The 20,587-nt window shown below is 38.9% G+C and overlaps 2 protein-coding genes across 10 annotated transcripts in view; one reads left to right on the top strand and one right to left on the bottom strand.

Annotated features, from left to right (window-relative positions):
- ANKRD42 (ankyrin repeat domain 42) overlaps positions 1–20,587 on the top strand; it is a 77,775-nt gene that overhangs the window by 49,291 nt on the left and 7,897 nt on the right. For 4 of the 7 annotated variants that reach the window (XM_027083533.1, XM_027083537.1, XM_027083538.1 and 1 more), the window contains one exon: positions 5,710–5,792. In XM_027083533.1, coding sequence (XP_026939334.1) covers positions 5,710–5,792 — 83 coding nt within the window. Of the gene's footprint in view, positions 1–5,709; positions 5,965–9,510; positions 9,563–15,785; positions 15,938–20,587 lie in introns of those variants that run through there. The other 3 variants (XR_003428110.1, XM_027083534.1, XM_027083535.1) reach the window with 2 other exon arrangements.
- Positions 13,354–20,587, bottom strand: part of CCDC90B (coiled-coil domain containing 90B) — a 54,381-nt gene continuing 47,147 nt past the window's right edge. For 2 of the 3 annotated variants that reach the window (XM_027083547.1, XM_027083544.1), the window contains one exon: positions 13,354–14,583. In XM_027083547.1, coding sequence (XP_026939348.1) covers positions 14,528–14,583 — 56 coding nt within the window. In that variant the 3' untranslated portion in view covers positions 13,354–14,527. The remainder of the gene's footprint in view (positions 14,584–20,587) is intronic. The other variant, XR_003428113.1, reaches the window with a different exon arrangement.

The raw sequence follows: 20,587 nt of genomic DNA on the forward strand, positions 1-20,587 counted from the left end.
AGATCCGCTCCCTCTCCACCTTGTGGCAGGAACTCTGCCTATTCTAGTCTCCTCAGAGGCAAGAACATACATTGTTCTTCGCTAGCTAGCTGCCTAGATCTTTTGGAGATCACCCGAGCTGCACGCCTTTTGAGTCAATCCAGATTGATGGTCTACATAGAAAATTTTTGGTTTTTAGCTATTTAAAATTATTCTTTTCTTGCCCAGAAATGTCTGTTCCCAGGGTGGTTTGATGTCATACACTAATAGAGCACATCCTTCCTAAGACCTTGCTCTCTACCAACAATGTGTAGCTTTCAGGAGCGCTGACTCGAGGTCCCTGTACTCTGGGCCCATCGTTTTTTGCGGTCCTGCTGTAGGTTACACGAGTTTTTGTAAATGAGCAAATGTCACTGACCTCTAATGGCAGCTGCTTATTTTCTGTTCTGCAAGAGCTTCTGGGTCTCATAACACCTACCTCATGGGATGGTATTGATGTTAGATGAAATACTGTGTAGAACTCCTGAGGTATTTTCTGTCTACTAGTATTCATGGTATTCTCCCTTCCTCATATCCTTTTCTTTTTTTTCCTTTCTTTCAATTTTCTACATTTGAGTTGTATAAACAGTCAGTGGATAAATGTGTGTAGCCCTATGCATCTGAAAGGAGGAGGAATTAGTTTATTGTGGAGTCTAAATATGTAAAGTATAAATAAAATGAACTTTTGATTCAGTGCTCATTTATATAGAGGCTTCAAGAAGCTCTGACTAAATCTCTCCTGCCACCTTCTGGTAAGGACCTATGATTGCATATGACTTTTTCCCCTATAAAAGAATCTGCAAGAGCATAATTTTTAGCCAGAAAAAAATTCCTAGGATAGTCTGACATAATGCACTTAAATAGGTTTTTTATAATAATAATAACTGGTTTTGATAATAATACATTTTTATAGTGCTTTCTCACATATTGTCTCAGGCTGCATTAACCCACTTCACAAGCCTTATTTTCTATTCTCCTACACGTCGCCTACCTTTTCTGAACTTGCCCCACACTTTCCCACCCCCAAGCCTTTGCTCGTTTTGTCCATATACCTTGAAGCCTTTCTGTCAACTCTGCCTCTCAAAATCCTCTTTAGGAACCATCTTGTTCATCAACCTTGTCCTAACCCCCCGGACCACAAATGATCTGTCCTCCTTTCAGCAAGCACTTTGTACTGCTCTGAGGGCACCTCACCATTTGTATTATAGTTCAATTGGCTACTTTACACACAGCACTGAAAATTTAAATTCTTTGAGATCTAACTTGCCTTGATTAATAGCATCATCAACAGTTACTGAGTACTTGCTATGTGTTGCGCTCAGTGCCAGGAACTTTATATCTGGCAGATGTTATTTCTTCATTTTACAAATAACAAACCAAATCTCAGAGAAAATAAGGAATTCGCATAAAGTCACACAGCTTGTTAGATGGGCAGCCATGATTTGAACCTAACTGCCTAACCCCCTTTTAGTGACACTTGTTACTGTCACTTGTGTAGCCCCTTTGCCCTTCCAGCTCACTCACTGTGCTTATGAGAAGATTTAGTTTGAAAAATTGGTCTCAAAAAAATTTTTTTAAAGAAGATGTTGGGGGTAGGAGTTTATTAATTTTATTTATTTTTGCTGTGTTGGGTCTTCATTTCTGTGCGAGGGCTTTCTCCAGTTGTGGCAGGTGGGGGCCACTCTTCATCACAGTGCACGGGCCTCTCACTATCGCGGCCTCTCTTGTTGCGGAGCACAGGCTCCAGACTCGCAGGCTCAGTAGTTGTGGCTCACGGGCCCAGTCGCTCCGTGGCATGTGGGATCCTCCCAGACCAGGGCTTGAACCCGTGTCCCCTGCATTAGCAGGCAGACTCTCAACCACTGTGCCACCAGGGAAGCCCGGTCTTTAAAATTTTTGATGTTAGGTCTTCAAATAAGTGAATTTATTTATGAAAATTTAAATATAAAATTTATAGTAATTTGATAAAATGTTACTTATACTGGAATTATACACAGTAATTCAAACATTTATTTCAAGATATGTCTTAAATACAAAGTTGAGGTGATGAAGCTTCCAAAAGATAACACAGTGGGATATCTTTGTGACCTTGGGGTAGAAAAAAAATTGATAGATTCGACTTTATTAAAATAAGACTTCACTTTATCAAGGACAACATTAATAAAGGCAAGCCAAAGAGTAGGAAAATATATCTCCTTCCTTATTTTCCTTCCTTCTATCCAAAAGCACAAAGAACTTACACAAACCAGTATGAAAAAGACAGACAACCCAGTAAAAAACCGGGCAAGACAGGATCAGGCGCTTCACAAAATAAGATATACAAGTGGCCAATAAACATGAAAATGTACTCAGAAGTGTTACCAGAATTATTAGTTATCACAAATATAAATTAACACCCAACAAGATGTCAATATACCACCAAAATGTCTAAAACAATACAAAACAGACATTACCAAGTATTGATGGGGATGTGGAGCAAGTGGAACTCTTATTCACCACTGTTGGAGTGTAAATTGATTTTTAATCACTTGGGACAATTGTTTGGCCACATTGAGTACAGCTGAACATATACACATCTGTGACTCAGTTCCCAGTGCAATGAGTACATGTCTCTTGATGTACACAGATGGGCACCAAAAGACATGAACAAGAATATTCATATTAGCATTATTATAAATATCCCCCAAACTGGATAAAAAATTCTACCAACAGTAAGAATAAATACATTTTAGTATAATCATACAATGGAATATTATAAAGCAATGGAAATGTATGAATTACTGCTCTACACATCACTATGGGTCAATTTCACAAACATAATGCTGAGCAAAAGAAAACTACAGTATGATACCATGCAGTCCCAAAATATGTAAAATAAATCAAGTTAATAGTGCCTGGGAGGAGGCAAATGGATGATTCTGGGATACAGGTAATGTTCAGTTTCTTGTTCAATTTCTTGATTTCAGTTGTGGTCACATTGGGTGTTTTCACTTTGTAAAAATTCATCACACTGTACACTTTTTGGGGTGCTCTTTGATAGGTGTATTGTACTTAAAAATGTTTACTTAAAAAACGTAAACTAGATGGGAACTATAATAGCTTTGGTAGAGATGTCTGTCTACAGATTGATGCAGGACTGAACTCGCTTCCATCTCCAAAACCAGTATCATTCGAGAAGTCGCTGGTCTAAAGCTTTGGGCCATGCTTGCTAATCAAGAACAGCCAACCTGGAACTGGTAATATTCTATGAATACTTCTGTGTTTAACTTACCCTTGTTTTCTATCTCTGCTGGGCTTCTCCCTGTCCTCTGACATCCTAGCCTGTGAGCCTGTAAGGGTCCTTGGAGCAATCTGAGGGCTTAAGTGAGTTTATCCAATCTGAGCTGTTAGTCTAAGGAAGTTCTAGAAATTTGTGATTTCTCTCTATTGGTTACTGCTTTGACACTCTGATAAGAGACTGTTCTGGTAATCAAAGTGGGATTTATCTCCCTTTAGTTGTGTATGCTTCCCAAAACTTATCAGAGTGCATGAAATTGTTTTAAAAACAAGAATTCCATATACCCAGGCAATAATTTGTAGACACATAACCTGTCAACAGTTTCACGCAGTATTATTAATCTCTTCAACAAACCTGTAAATTCTTTCAGATGGAAACCGGTTAATATTTAAAATATATACATTTTCACATAGGGGTGGTGGTTTAATTTACACTTAGAATTGCTTTAGGTGTCTAAGCACCATGAATCATGTGTTTAATCTCTCAGTATTGCAGTTCTCTTTTCCTGAGTTTGCGAGAAAACACATATTAGGGAGAAATATGTTTCTGTCTATAATTTATGATGAGGAAATGACTAATCTTGGTGAAGAATGTTCCCCAAATGCAGAAACTTCTGGAATTTGGAAGTTTGGAACTTTCAACGAACACTTACTGGAGGCCTATTGAGTGCCAAGCACATATTTTCTTTTGAACTAGTTTACAGTAAGGCTTGCTTGGTTTGATAGAACAACATACATATTTGATGTTAGTAGATGCTTTGGTATTTGACCACTATTTCTAGAGTATTTGGGATTGTTTAAACTCCTTCAGGAGTTAGCATATATGAAAAGTAAAGGAAAATAAATATTAACTGTTTCTGAAAGTCTGGTAACTATTAAGCACTAGAAAATTGGCTACCTCTGACAAGTAGCTTCCTCTCTTTTCCTACATTTTCTATATTCTTTCTCTAATTCTATCTATCTAGTTGGATGAGGTTAATAAACTCCTGCCCTACCTCAGTGTTCTTTCATAGACATTTTTGCATTCATCCCCTAATGATCTTGAGGACCTCTTGAAAGCTGGGGAGTGAACTGAGCACCTCTTTTATATCTGCTATTCCACCACAGACTCCTGAGTGGGAACCAGATCTCATTCCTTTTTGTATACCTGTAGCATAGTATACACAGTATACAGTGTAGTTTTAGGAACTGAATGAGCAAATTTTTTGCTGGAAGACAGGATGGAGGAATGGTTACAACATGAACTTTGGTGTTGGACAAAATTTGGATTTGAATCCTGCCATTTACTTAGTTTTGTGACCTTGGGAAAAGTTGATTAATGTCTTTGACTTCTGTCCTTGTATCTATAAAATGTTGTTAATACAACCTATTTCACCTTGTTATATATGTAAAGTATGAAATACAGTGGGTACCATATGCTAAGCCCCAGTAAAAGGTTTGTTGTTACTGGTCTTCAGACTGGTTGGTAAGCTTTTTCAAGAGAAGGGACCATCATGTTGCCCTGTGCTTACCAGTGCCTGGCCACTATATGGGAGGGCCAGCAGATTCCCCATCTATTCCTCTCTCAAGGGGTAGGGAACGTGTGTGGTTCTGTTTTCCTGGGTGGTGTTGGAAAAACAGCAGTTTGCTTCTATGTTCACACACTTCTATGAGTTAAGCTGACTGACCTCATTAGCAAAGGTGTAGGTGGGAACACCTTGGGGAATCCTACCTCCAGCCAGGGGCTCTCCTGATGGACATGTGGCCTTGTGATGTTCCTGAAACTCCTGCATTCAGATCTGTCCTGCCCAACTGGGTGCAGAGCACTTTTCTGACTAGAAGAATTATTCAAAGATGACTGACATCTAGTGAGTGTCCACTGTGTTTCTAGTCCTCTCTTACTCCTTCCCAGAGCATGTATTAAGAATCTTCTGTGCTAGGTACTGAGAGTACCACAACGGATGAGAAATATTCAGAAACGGTGTGTGGCAGGGCAAAGTGAAAGAGACAAGAGCAGTTGAGGGATGTTTTGTGAACAGAGAAGGAAATACAGGATCCAGGAAATGTGATTCCTAACAGAATGGGGCTTGCACAGAATCCAGAGGATGCCATGCTAATGCTTTGTGTTATTTTGTTTAGTAATATGTTGTAAAATGTTGGTCTAAAATAGAAGCAGAAACAACAAGGTGTTCTGTGTGGGGGATGTATGAGGTAAAGGTAGGACTGGATGATTTCTCAAGGTGCCTCCCAGTCTGATGAATCAGCACAATATGAACTGGTGCTTCTGATGTAAGTATTTACACAAAATTCTAAAAGAAATGTAAATCAGAGTTGAAAATGTTGTCATGGTTAAATTTTTTCTTTTGGAACAGTAACGTAGAAAGACAAAAATGTGTCTAGCATAGAAATCTTATTTGGCTCTCTTTTCCTTTGTAGGAAGATGACCCTTCTTGTGAGTCAAGCAAAGAGAAGAGGCGAGTGAAGAAAAAGGTGTCTTCTGGGGGAGTTTTTGTGAAAAGGTACTAATCAGTGAAATAACTTTAAATAAACCTGCTTGATTTTTCTTTTCTTTTTAAATTGATATAAATGTAAATCTATAAATTCTTCTCAGAATTACTCAGACATGCTGTTATTCCAATTCTGAAGGCAGAAATGTATAATGTCAAACGGATTAAAATTACATGGACTCAGTTGTATTCCCCCTCCCAATATACTTTTTATATATTTATGTAGGCAAGTCAAAACTCTAGATTTATGAGTAGTTAATTTTGCAAGTATTGACATAAACTTTACAATATAAGATAACACAGTAATCAAAAGGTCTAGTTATAAAGATTATTAGAAGTTCTATTATGGCTTCATAATAGAATTATATTTCTTTTACTTTCTGTAGAGAGTACCCTTTTACTAGTGTAGGTATAGCTTTTCTCCCAACTTTTCAAATGACTTGATTTTTTAAAAAAAATTTATTTTATTGAAGTATAGATATATAATGTTAATTTCTGCTGTACAGCAAAGTGATTCAGCTATACACACACACACATTCTTCTCCATTATGGTTTATCACAGGATATTGAATATAGTTCCCTGTGCTATACACTAGTATCTTATTTGTTTATCCATTCTATATTTAATAGTTTGCATCCCAATCCATCCCTCCTCCACCTTTCTCCTCCCTTGGCAACCACAAGTTTGTTCTGTGTTAGTGAGTCTGTATTTGTTTGGTAAATAAGTTCATTTGTGTCATATTTTAGATAACCACATATAAGTGGTATCATATATGTCTTTCTCTGATTTACTTCATTTAGTATGAAGTAAATGTTGCTGCGAATGGCATTATTTCATTCTTTTTATAGCTGAGTAGTATTCCATTGTGTATTTATACCACATCTTCTTTATCCATTCAGGTTTTTTTTTAACGGTATGCAGGCCTCTCACTGTTGTGGCCTCTCCTGTTGCAGAGCACAGGCTCCAGACGTGCAGGCTCAGCAGCCATGGCTCACGGGCCCAGCCGCTCTGCGGCATATGGGATCCTCACAAACCGGGGCACGAACCCGTGTCCCCTGCATCGGCAGGCAAACTCCCAACCACTGTGCCACCAGGGAAGCCCTATCCATTCAGTTCTTGATGGACACTTAGGTTGTTTCCATGTCTTGGCTATTGTGAATAGTGCTATGAACATAGGGGTACATGTATCTTTTTGAATTATAGTTTTGTCTGGGAATATGCCCAGGAGTGGGACTGCTGGATCATATGGTAGCTTTATTTGTAGTTTTTTGAAGGCACCTCCATACTGTTTACCACAGTGGCTGCACCAATTTACATTCCAACTAACAGTGTAGGACAGTTCACTTTTCTCCAGACCCTCTCCAGCATTTGTTATTTGTAGATTTTTTTTTATTTTGTCTACATTTTTTTAACATCTTTATTGGCGTATAATTGCTTTACAGTGAGTGTTGTGTTAGTTTCTGCTGTATAACAAAGTGAATCAGCTTTACATATACATACATCCCCATATCTCCTCCCTCTTGGGTCTCCCTCCCACCCTCCCTATCCCACCCTCCCACCCTCCCTATCCCACCCCTCTAGGTGGTCACAAAGCACCGAGCTGATCTCCCTGTGCTATGTGGCTGCTTCCCACTAGCTATCTATTTTACGTTTGGTAGTGTATATATGTCCATGCCACTCTCTCACTTTGTCACAGCTTACCCTTCCACCTCCCCGTGTCCTCAAGTCCCTTCTCTAGTAGGTCTGCGTCTTTATTCCTGTCCTGCCCCTAGGTTCTTCATGACCATTTTTTTTTTTAGATTCCATATATATGTGTTAGCATATGGTTATTTGTTTTTCTCTTTCTGACTTACTTTACTCTATGACAGTCTCTAGGTGCATCCACCTCACTACAAATGTTGCCATTCTGACGGGTGTGAGGTGGTACCTCATTGCAGTGTTGATTTGCATTTCTCTAATGATTAGCGATGTTGAGCATCTTTTCATGTGCCTATTGGCCATGTGTATGTCAAATGACTTGAGTTTTAAAAAATCTGAACTTAGGAGACAAAGACAAGTAAGTTTTAGAAAAGGACAACTTTTTACAATAACAACCAAATATCTCCAGGGAAGTTTACATAAAATGAAAATCAGCTTTCATAAAAAGAAAAAAAAATCGTAACGCATGTTTGCCAAAAATATACATTTAAATAATCTGCTTTAGAATTCAACCAACCATTGTTTTGTCTTGCAAGCCTTATAAGAAAGGAATAACAGAGATGAGGTTGACTGGACAGGATGAAAAATATGTGGCTTTATTATTCTTTCTTCTCTTTTTTCTCTTTTCCCTTGACTTTGCTGACCAAAGAACCACCATGGCTTTTCATTTCAGTTCTGACTTCAATTCCCTCACTTTTCCTACTCCACTCTTTTCTTCCTTGAGCTAGCAAAGACGTGTGACTCTCTTGGGGCACTTGTGTAGTTTCTGCCTCCCTCTGAAGATCTGATTGCTGGCTTTGAGCTTGCTTCACTGGCATCAGCCTTCCTACCATACCCCAGACTGCCCATCTCTAGGCCCTGGCAAGTACCTTACATGGACAGGCCATTTTGGCCCAGTATCATCAGGACCAGTTTGCCCTGACACAAATGCATTTGATTGCTAAGACCAGTTTAGGCTGGTCAAAGGCCTGTAAGGAAGTGTTCAAAAATGGTTTACCTATCCTTTTCATAACCTTTATAGTCATTATTGTTAGTTTCTCTGTGGTTTCCAGTAGGCTTTCAATCTGTAGTAAAAACATTTGTCAACATTTATTGGGCACTTACTATGTGTGTGATCTGTACCAAGTCCTTTACATGTATTACTGCTTAATTCTCACCACAGCTGTATGAAAAGAGGTACAGCATTTCATACATGGAGATTAAGAAAGTCACCCAGTCACACAGCAATGTGAAGCTGGGATTCTAACCTTAGGAGGGGAATTTCAGAGTCTGCATTCTGGAATTCCCAAAGCCAACATTTCTCTCACTTTCTGGGACTACACACAGCCTTACCTTTTCCTTCTAGCCTGATGACTCTAAAGTAATCCCAACCCTGGAAATAGTTTGTTACACTTCCTCCTGTTTTCTCAAGGCCACATCTCTAGTCTCTGTACAAGTGAGGTAGGAAATACCAGAAGAGTGTTGTAATAGAAGCATGCACCCTTGTGGCAGAGGTTCCCTGGATGTCTCCCAATACCTTTCTCCCCTTTTTCTATAGTATTTATTAGGGTTTACCTGGGCTTGTGGCTGCTCAGGATAAGGACTGACTTCCCAGTCGTCTTTGCAGCTAAGATACCAAGTGTGGCCAATAGAGTGTGAGCGAAAATGGTGTGTAAAACCCTAGGGGTCATGTCCCTAAAGGGAAACGGCTTTCCCACACCTTCCCCTTTCTTCTTCTGGAATGTGGGGTGGTAGCGAGTCACTGAACTTTGCAAATGAGAGCACTACCAGGGGTGATGGAGCATAAGACAAAAAGGAGCCAGGACACATGGAAAGAAGAGCCTGGACAGTATTGCTAAGTATTAGCAAAATGCAAATCACAACTACAGTGAGTTCTCAGAGAACTCAACTTGGAGATTACTCTTACTATCGAGTAAGAACATAAAATCTTGAGTTAAAGTCTTGTGACTTATCTGCCATGTGATCTTGGCAACTTCACCTGTGTGAAGTTACAACTGTGTGACCTTAACTTCACTTACCTGGTTTCTTTAGCTGTAAAATGAGGATAATACCACCTACCTAAGAGAACTGTGATGAAAAACAGGTGAGTTGATATATATCATTTAGTATATTCACTGTTATATATATAGTCAATGTAGCTATTCTACAAAATGACAATCACTAATTTTAGTGTTGGTGATGACCACAGTGCTTTCCACTGCCTCATTTTTTTCCCCTTTATAAGTAGAGGGATGTGGAGCTCACCTCCTCCCACAAATACATCAAAAAATCCAGCCACGTGTGGAATAGTTCTCACAGAACACCACTGAATGCTTTCAGATCTCATACAACCAAAGCTTCAAGAAAGATCCCCATGTAACTGAGTAGGATGAAGGGAAAAGGGAGAAGAGGAGGAATTGGAATGGGACCTGCACCCCTGGGAGGGAGCTGTGAAGGAAGAATGCTAACCTCACCGTGGGAACCTCCTTCACCAGCTGGGAGGTATGCCAGGACAGATAGGGAACTTCAGAGGCTGAAGAGGAGGGTATGGGAGTTGGCCTGAGGCACTGCAGGGTATGGAGAGACCAACACAGAAGGTCCTGACCACATCACCACGCTTCCCAGCCCAAGATGTACGCCTGCTGGTGTGCAGAGCGACTGGGTGCTGAAACTCAGGCTTCAGCAGACAGACCCAAGGAGAGGACTCTGGTTGGTTGCATGGAGACAGACCAAAGGGTCTGGAGCATGGTCCAGACCATAACTGGGGGCGTGTGCATGTGGAGGTGGGGCTGAAAGCTGAACTGATAGCTGGCCATCCCACTGTGGTTGCTGGGATGCAGCTCTGGCAGGTTCCTGCTCTGGCGGACTTTTCATTGGAACCACACATGCGTGCCTGAAGGCACCCTGGGCTGACTGCGGGTTCAGGGGATGCAGCTCCAGTGGGTTTATGCGCTGGTGGCTTGGTGAGCGTGTATGCTCTGAACTTATTACCAGGAGGTGGGCCCAAAGGGCAGTGCCAGCAACACTGATCTTTGTGGGTGCACACACCAGGTGGCAGGCGGCATCACAGAATCCCACGTCCTGGCAGGCAGCTCCTGGGGAGGAACATGCAGTGGCTCCTCTCCCAGAGGGAGCGCTCCAGTCCTGCCTACTTCACACCACAGCTGAGAACCAGATCTGGGGATCTGCACTACAACAACTGGGGAGCAGACCCTGCCCCTGACAGGGCTGTGACACCCAGAGAGCAAAGAGGAGGACTTGCTCAACATCCATTATGGGCTCTGGTCACCATGACACTAATCACACTTCCCTATCAAGGGGATAATGGCTGGCGCACACACAGGAAAGACGTGGCAAGCATCGATACCAAAAACAGCTCTTGCACCAAAGATATTGGACTCAGGCAGGCTACACTGGGATGCTCCCACATAAAAATAGCCCTTCCAGACCACAGTAGATAACTGCTTCTCCTAAATTCATAGAGAAAATATAAGAAAAAAGAAGCAAAGGAATTACTCCCAATTAAAAGAACAAGAGAAATCCCCTGAAAGGACAAACAGTGAAACAAACCTCTACAGTCTACCAGACCCTGAGTTCAAAAAGGAGGTAATAAAAATGCTGAAGGAATTAAGAAATGCTATTGATAGAAATGTAGATCACTGTAACAAGGAACTAGAAACTGTAAAGAGGAGCCAATCAAAATTAGACAACTCAATTGCCGAGATGAAAACCGAAGCTAAAGGCAATAAACAGCAAAGTAAATAATGCAGAAGAACAAATAAGTGATCTGGAAGATAGAATAATGGAGATCACCCAGTCAAAACAGCAGACAGAACGTATGCTATCTATGGGATAATATAAAGCACACTAATCTACTACGTCTAATAGGGTTCCCAGAAGAAGAAAGAGAAAAGGGGATTGAAAATGTATTCAAATAAATTATGGCTGAAAAGTTCCCAAACCTAAAGAAGGTATTAGATATCCAGGTCCAGGAAGCACAGAGGGTCCCAAACAAGATGAACTCACACAGATCTACTCCAAGATATATCATAATTAAAATAGTAAAAGAGAGGATTCTAAAGGCAGCAAGAGAAAAACAGTTATAAAGGAACCCCATAAGGTTATCAGCTGATTTCTCTACAGAAACTTTGCTGGCCAGAAGGAAATGGCAAGACATATTCAAAGTCCTGGAGGGGAAAAACCTGCAACCTAGGATATTCTACCCAGCAAGATTATCATTTAGACTAGAAGGAGACAAAAAGAATTTCTCACACAAGCAATAACTAAGAGTAAACAGCAATATTAAACCTATCTTAAAAGAAATATTGAAAGCTCTTCTCTAAATTGAAAAGAAGCAACAATCTATAGGAAAGGGAAAAACCACAATAGAAAAGGTAAATATATAAAAGGATTGAAGATCATTTAAATAAGACAGTACACAGTTAAAAACAATCCAAAAAATTCTGTGAAAATGATTGAACAGAAAAGGATAAACATGAAGATGTAAAATAGGACATGAAAATCACAAAATGTAGGGAAGGGGAGTAAGAAATGTAGATCTTTTAGAATGTGTTTGAGCTCATATGACTACCAGTCTAAAGCAAGTAGATATAGTGACAGTTAACATAGTTGAAAACCAGAGTAACCACAAATCAAAAAAACATACAATAGATTCCCAAAAACCCAAAAGAAAGGAACTCAGGGATAATACAAAAGAAAACTATCAAATCAAAAAAGGAAACACAAAAAGAAGAAAGGAACAAAGAAGAAATACAAAATCAACTGGAAAACAAGGTTTAAAATGGCAATAAATATATATTTATCAATAATTACTTTAAATGTCAATGTACTAAATGCTCTGATCAAAAGACACAGAATGGCAGACTGGATAATAAAACAAGAACCTACAATATACTGCCTACAGGAGATCCACTTTAGGGTGAAGGACACACACATAGATTGAAAATGAGGGGATGGAAAAAGATATTTCATGCAAATGGAAATGACAAGAAAGTGGGGGTAGCAATACTCATATAAGACAAAATAGACTTTAAAAAACAAAGGCCTTAAAGAAAGATAAAGAAGGACCCTGTATAATGATAAAAGGATCAATACAAGAAGAGGGTAGTACACTCATTAACATATATGCACTCAATATAGGAGTACCTAAATATATAAAACAAATGCTACCAAACATAAAGGGAGAAATTGACAGGAATACAATAAGAGTAGGAGACTTTAACACTGCACTGTCATTAATGGACACAGATCTTCCAGACAGAAAATCAATAAGGCAACAGAGATCCTAAATAGCACAATAGAACAGTTAGACTTAATTGATATCTTCAGGACATAACACCCCAAAAAACCAGTATACACATTCTTTTCAAGTGCACATGGGACATTCTCTAGTATAGACCACATACTAGGACACAAAACAAGCCTCAACAAATTTCAGAGGATAGACATTATTTCAAGAATCTTTTCTGACCACAACCCATGACATTTTTCACAGAACTAGAACAAATAATCCTAAAATTTATACGGAACCACAAAAGACCCAGAATTGCCAAAGCAATTCTGAGGAAAAAGAACAAAGCTAGAGGCATAACCTTCCCAGACTTCAGACAATACTACAAAGCTACAGTAATCAATACAGTGTTGTATTAGCACAAAAACAGATATCTGGATCAGTGGGACAGAATAGAGAGCTGAGAAACTCACACACCTATGGCCAATTAATCTTCAGCAAAGGAGGCAAGAATATACCATGGAGAAAAGACAATCTCTTCAATAAGTGGTGTTGGGAAAACTGGACAGCTACATGTAAAAGAATGAAATGAGAACATTCTCTAACCCCATATACAAAAATAAACTCAAAAAAATGAACTGATATAAGGACCTAAATAATACCTTTATTTACTGATAAAACGGATATTGGAGAATGTGGTTAATATCTTCAGTCCAGTAAACTTATCACTGAGCCCCGAATCGGACTTACCTTGTCCCAAGTATCACTGTACTAGAGCAGGCCTCACCCTGTAGAGGTGAACTTGATCCTCCAGGAGCAGAACAGAATGAATGTTCTCTGTAGACAGGCTGGTCCCAAACAGGAATGGGGAGAAGTGGCTGGGCTACTTGGGCCTTGTTTCTCCTTTCACCTTACTTAATCACCTAGGGCAGGGTGGTTGAAGGAAGAGTGATTACAATATTATGCTATTGGAGCTTCCTTCACATGGAGGAAAGAAATACTCCCTCTCAGTATTTTAGCATATTTTAAATTGTAACAAATGAATAATTTACCTGTTTACTGTCTGTCTTCTCCAACTAAGATTGTCAGTTCCATGATAAGGAAGCCATGTTCAGCTCTGTGCACATGGGTGCCAGCATGTTGTCTGGCCCATAGCAGGCATTCTTATTTACTGAGTGAGCAAATGTACTGTAGAGTTTATTACAATGGAACCTATATGGTCTTTATTTATTAATCCAACACAAATTTATCTACAGTGTGCCAAGAATTTTCTTAGGCAAGAGGATTCTGAGATATTTTGAATCAAAATACAGAAAGTTTTGTTTTGAAAACAAGCCAACTGTTAGCTCTTTGAAAAAAACTTAGTTGGAGAGCCTCTGATTCTCACTCGCTGGACCATACAAGGTCAGTCTTTTGATTGCTCTATACTTTAGATTCCCTATTTATAACTAAACAAGTTTGCAACACATACCAAAGAAATCCTGTATGATTTACAGTTGTTCAAGCAAACAAGAAAACTCTGGTTCAGTTTCTCTGAGCTATCAAAAGGATAAAGACAAAATGCCTGTCTATCTCAAATCCATCAGGTTTTGAATGGCATCTTTTCAACATAATGAAATAAAGACATATATAAAAAACAAAGACAAAATACACCTTCCCATTCTAAAACATTTCCTTTAGTCCATATGTACTTTAAATAATCTTGTATTAAGTTTCTACTGCAACTTTCAATGTTCAGAGTAAATCCATCCTGGCACAGTGTTTGTTCTAAGAAGTCAACAGCAGCAGGAGTAGGAGCATAATATAGTAGTTTCACTGTTATTTCCAGAGTCTATAAAATCCCAACGCTATTGCCAGGCAAGTAAACACTGAGGCTGTGAAAAGAAGAAAACATGTTATAGGTAATGCATTTGTGATTATCTTGCAGAGACAAAGAGAATAATGTCATCTTCAATTTAAATTGAAAGCAAAATCAGGAAATCCAACCAGTTTTCTTTTCTTTGACTGCATTGAGCGGCATGTGGGATCTTAGTTTCCCAGCAAGGGATCAAACCCACGCCTCCTGCATTGGAAGCATGGAGTCTTAACCACTGGACCACCAAGGAATTCCCAATCCAACCAATTTTCTACTTTAGGTTTTTAATTCCCTAGAAAATTAAGCTAAGGATAAAGGGTATCCATTAGGGCTGGATTAATATCAATTCTTCTTAAAAGCTTCCTGTATTTTAAACCAGAATAAGGATGACAGTAATTTAAAAGTGTACATTATGTCAGTTAGAATCTATAAAGTGTTTAAAGTCATCATTAACATTAGCACTATTAACAATGACTACTTTAAATAATTACAAACTCTAATTTTAGAAATAATTTATAAGTGAAAAACCACCTTTCTTACATGTACTGAAAAATTACGTAGTTAAGCCAGTAAAACAGACATCCGTATCATCCAAAAGAAAATTTTAATTGCCTTTTCAGTACATTTAAAAATGATTTCGTGCCTGCTGAGCTCCCAGGCCAGTCCCCTGCCCTCCAAGGCTCCCTCTTCGCCACCCTCCCACCCAGCTGCATTGGTACTGGGGGCATAGGAAGGAGGCTGGGGAGATCAGGAGTGGCAGGCAGGAGGGGCACTCCCAGACCCCAGACTGGAGGAGCAGGAGAGGAGGGCATTTGCCCTGCCCACTCGAGCCCAGGAAGCCTGCTGGGCTCCAAGGTGAGGTCCCCTGCCCTCTGAAACGAGGGGTGGGGGGCACACCTGGGTCCCTTCTGTTGCTTGAGCCTAAGCCCTACCCCCTGGAGCCCCCGGGGCCTTTTCCAGCCCTGTGGGTCCTGAGCATTGGCCCTGCCCATCGCCCAAACCTCACCCTTGCTAAGGTCCTGCTCTCCACAGCCAACGCCCTCCCCCCGATCTTTTTTCTTTTTCCTCCTCCTCCTCGTTTTTACTATTGTGGTACTGATGTCCCTTCCGGTTGTCGATTCATCTATATTTTTATTTTTACATTATTTCTAACATATCTGTTAGTTTCCTAGTCTAATTTTATTTTTTACTTTGTTATTTTTTTTTTGCCACCCCATGCAGCTTGCAGGATTTTGATTTGTGAGCCCAGGGTTAGGAGGAAGCTCCTGTGGGGGGAGCTCCAAGTCCAAACCACTGGACTAACAGAGAACCTCAGACCTCAGGGAATATTCATCAGAGTGAGGTCTCACAGAGTTCCTCATCTCAGCACCAAGACCCAGCTCTACCCAATAGCCTACAAACTCGTGTTGGAAGCCTCAAGCCAAACAACCAGTAAAACAGGAACACAATCCCACTCATAAGAGAAAAAAAAAAAAGAGATGGCAAAAAAAATAAGTCACAGATGAAGGAGCAAGGTAAAAACCTACAGGACCAAATAAACGAAGAGGAAATAGGCAATCAACCTGAAAAAGAATTCAGAGTAATGATATTAAAGATGATCCAGAATCTCAGAATGGAAGCACGGATTGAGAAAATACAAGAAATGTTTAACAAAGATCTAGAAGAACTAAAGAACAAACAAACAGAGATGAACAACACAATAACTGAAATGAAAAATACACCAGAAGGAATCAATAACAATAACAGAGGCAGAAGAACAAATAAGTGAGCTGGAAGACAGAATGGTGGAAATAACTGCTGAGGAGCAGAATGAAGAAAAAAGAATGAAAAGAATTGAAGACAATCTCAGAGATCTCTGGGACAATACTAAACGCACCAACGTTTGAATTACAGGGGTCCCAGAAGAGAAAAAGAAAGGGTCTGAGAAAATAATGTGAAGAGATTATAGTGGAAAACTTCCCTAATGTGGGAAAGGAAATAGTCACCCAAGTCCAGGAAGCACAGAGAGTCCCATACAGGATAAACCCTAGGAAAAACACACCAAGACACATATTAATCAAACTAACAAAAACTAAATTCAAAGGAAAAATATTAAAAGCAGCAGGGGAAAAACAAAAAATAACATACAAAGGAATCCCCATAAGGTTATCAGCTGATTTTTCAGTGGAAACTAGCAGGCCAGAAGGCAGTGGCAGGATATACTTAAAAGTGATGAAAGAGAAAAACCTACAACCAAGATTACTGTACCCAGCAAGGATCTCATTCAGATTCGATGGAGAAGTCAAAAGCTTTTCAGACAAACGAAAGCTAAGAGAATTCATTAACACCAAATGCTAAAGAAACTTCTCTAAGTGGGAAACACAAGACAAGAAAAAGACCCACAAAAACAAACCCAAAACAATTAAGAAAATGGTAATAGGAACATACATATCAATAATAACCTTGAATGTAAACGGATTAAATGCTCCAACCAAAAGACACAGACTGGCTGAATGGATACAAAAACAGGACCTATATATATGCTCTCTACAGGAGACCCACTTCAGACCTAGAAACATATACAGACTGAAAGTGAAGGGATGGAAAAAGATATTCCATGCAAAAGGAAATCAAAAGAAAGCTGGAGTACCAATACTTATATCAGATAAAAGAGACTTTAAAATAAAGATTGTTACGAGAGAAAAGGAGGGACACTACATAATGATCAAAGGATCAGTCCAAGAAGATATAATAATTATAAATGTTTATGCACCCAACATAGGAGTGCCTCAATACATAAGGCAAATGCTAACAACCATGAAAGGAGAAATCGACAGTAACAATAATAGTAGGGGACTTTAACACCCCACTTACACCAAAGGACAGATCATCCAAACAGAAAATAAATAAGAAACACAAGCTTTAAATGACACAATAAACTAGATAGATCTAATTGATATTTACAGAACATTCCACCCAAAAGTGGCAGAATACACTTTCTCCTCAGGCACCCATGGAACATTCTCCAGGATAGATCACATCTTGGGTTGCAAATCAAGTCTCGGAAAATTTAAGAAAATTGAAATCATATCAAGCATCTTTTCTGACCAAAATGCCGTGAGACTGGAAATCAATTAAGAGGAAAAAAACTGTGAAAAACACAAATACATGGAGGCTAAACAGTGCACTACAAAAAAACCAAGAGATCACTGAAGAAATCAAAAAATACATAGAAACAAATGACAACAAAAACACGACGACCCAAAACCTATGGGACGCAGCAAAAGCAGTTCTAAAAGGGAAGTTTACAGCAATTCAATCTCACCTCAAGAAAAAAGAAAAATCTCAAATAAACAATCTAACCCTACGCTTAAAACAACTAGAGAACGATGACCAAAGAAAATCCAAATTCAGTAGAAGGAAAGAAATCATAAAGATCAAAGCAGAAATAAATGAAATAGAAACAAAGAAAACAATAGCAAAGATCAATAAAACTAAAAGCTGGTTCTTTGAGAAGATAAACAAAATTGATAAACCCTTAGCCAGACTCATCAAGATAAAAAGGGAGAGGGTGCAAATCAATAAAATTAGAAATGAAAAAGGAGAAATCACAACGGACACTGCAGAAATACAAAGGATTATAAGAGACTACTACAAACAACTATATGCCAATAAAATGGACAACCATGAAGAAATGGACAAATTCTTGGAAAGGTACAATTTTACAAGACCGAAACAGGAAGAATTAGAAAATATAAACAGACGTATCACAAGTAATGAAACTGAAAGCATAATTAAAAATCTTCCAAGAAACAGAAGTCCAGGACCAGATAGCTTCACAGGCGAATTCTATCAAACGTTTAGAAAAGAGCTAACACCAATCCTTCTCAAACTCTTCCAAAAAACTGCAGAGGGAGAAACACTCCCAAATTCATTCTACGAAGCCACCATCACCCTGATTCCAAAACCAGAAAAAGATATCACAAAAAAAGAAAATTGCAGACCAATATCACTGATGAACATACATGCAAAAATCCTGAACAAAATACTAACAAACAGGAATCCAACAGCACATTAAAAGGATCATACACCATGATCAAGTGAGATTTATCCCAGGGATGGAAGAATTCTTCAATATACGCAAATCAATCAATGTGATATACCACGTTAACAAATTAAGGAATAAAAACCATATGATCATCTCAATAGATGCAGAAAATGCTTTTGACAAAATTCAGCACCCATTTATGATAAAAACTCTCCAGAAAATGGGCATAGAGGGAACCTACCTCAACATAATAAAGGCCATATTATGACAAACCCACAGCAAGCATCATATTCAATGCTGAAAAACTGAAAGCATTTCCTCTAAGATCAGGAACAAGACAAGGATGTCCACTCTCGCCACTCTTATTCAACAGTTTTGGAAGTCCTAGCCACAGCAATCAGAGAAGAAAAAGAAATAAAAGGAATACAAATTGGAAAAGAAGAAGTAAAACTGTCACTATTTGCCAATGACATGATACTATACATAGAAAATCCTAAAGATGCCACCAGAAAACTACTAGAACTAATCAATGAATTTGGTAAGGTTGCAGGATACAAAATGCACAGAAATCTCTGGCATTCCTATACACCAACAAAGAAAAATAAGAAAGAGAAATTAAGGAAACACTCCCATTTACCATTGCAACAAAAAGAATAAAATACCTAGGCATAAATCTGCCTAAGGAGGTGAAAGACTTGTACTCAGAAAACTATAAAACACTGATGAAAGAAATCAAAGATGACATAAACAGACGGAGAAATATACCATGTTCTCTGACTGGAAGAATCAATATTGTGAAAATGACTATACTACCCAAAGCAATCTACAGATTCAGTGCAATCCCTATCAAACTACCAATGGCATTCTTCACAAAATTAGAACAAAAAAATCTTACAATTCGTATGGAAACACAAAAGACCCTGAATAGCCAAAGCTATCATGAGAAAGAAAAACGGAGTTGGAGGAATCTGGCTCCCTGACTTCAAACTATACCACAAAGCTACAGTAATCAAGACAGTATGGTACTGGCACAAAAACAGAAATATAGATCAAGGGTACAGGTTAGAATGCCCAGAGATAAACCCACGCACATATGGGCACCTAATTTATGACAAAGGAGGCAAGAACATACAATGGAGAAAAGACAGCCTCTTCAATAAGTGGTGCTGGGAAAACTGGACAGCCTCATGTAAAAGAATGAAATTAGAACATTACGTAACACCGTAGACAAAAATAAACTCCAAATGGATTAAGACTTAAATGTAAGACCAGACACTATAAAACTTTTAGAGGAAAACATAGGAAAAATACTCTTTGACATAAACCACAGCAAGATCTTTTTGAACCACCTCCTAGAGTAACAGAAATAAAAACAAACACATGGGACTTAATTAAACTTAAAAGCTTTTACACAGCAAAGGAAACCATAAACAAGACAAAAAGACAACCCTCAGAATGGGAGAAAACATTTGCAAATTAAACAACAGACCAAGGAATAGTCTCCAAACTATACCAACAGTTCATGGAGCTCAATATCAAAAAAACAAACAATCCAGTTAAAAAATGGACGGAAGACCTAAGCAGACATTTCACCAAGGAAGACATACAGATGGCCAAGAAGCACATGAAAAGATGCTCAACATCACTAATTATTAGAGAAATGAAAATCAAAACTACAGTGAGGTATATCACCTCATGCCAGTCAGAATGGCCAGTATCAAAAAAGTTAGAAACAATAAATGCTGGAAAGGGTGTGGTGAAAAGGGAACCCTCCTACACTGTTGGTGGGAATGTAAATTGATACAACCACTATGGAAAACAGTATGGAGGTTCCTTAAAAAACTAAAAATAGAACTACTGTACGACCCAGCAATCCCACTACTGGGCATATACCCTGAGAAGACAATAATTCAAAAAGAGACATGCACCACAATGTTCACTGCAGCACTATTTACAATAGCCAGGACATGGAACCAACCTAAATGTCCATCAACAG

Source organism: Aethalodelphis obliquidens, unplaced genomic scaffold, assembly GCF_003676395.1.
Source record: "Aethalodelphis obliquidens isolate GAN/ISIS:26980383/991018 unplaced genomic scaffold, ASM367639v1 scaffold50, whole genome shotgun sequence".
NCBI lineage: Eukaryota > Metazoa > Chordata > Mammalia > Artiodactyla > Delphinidae > Aethalodelphis > Aethalodelphis obliquidens.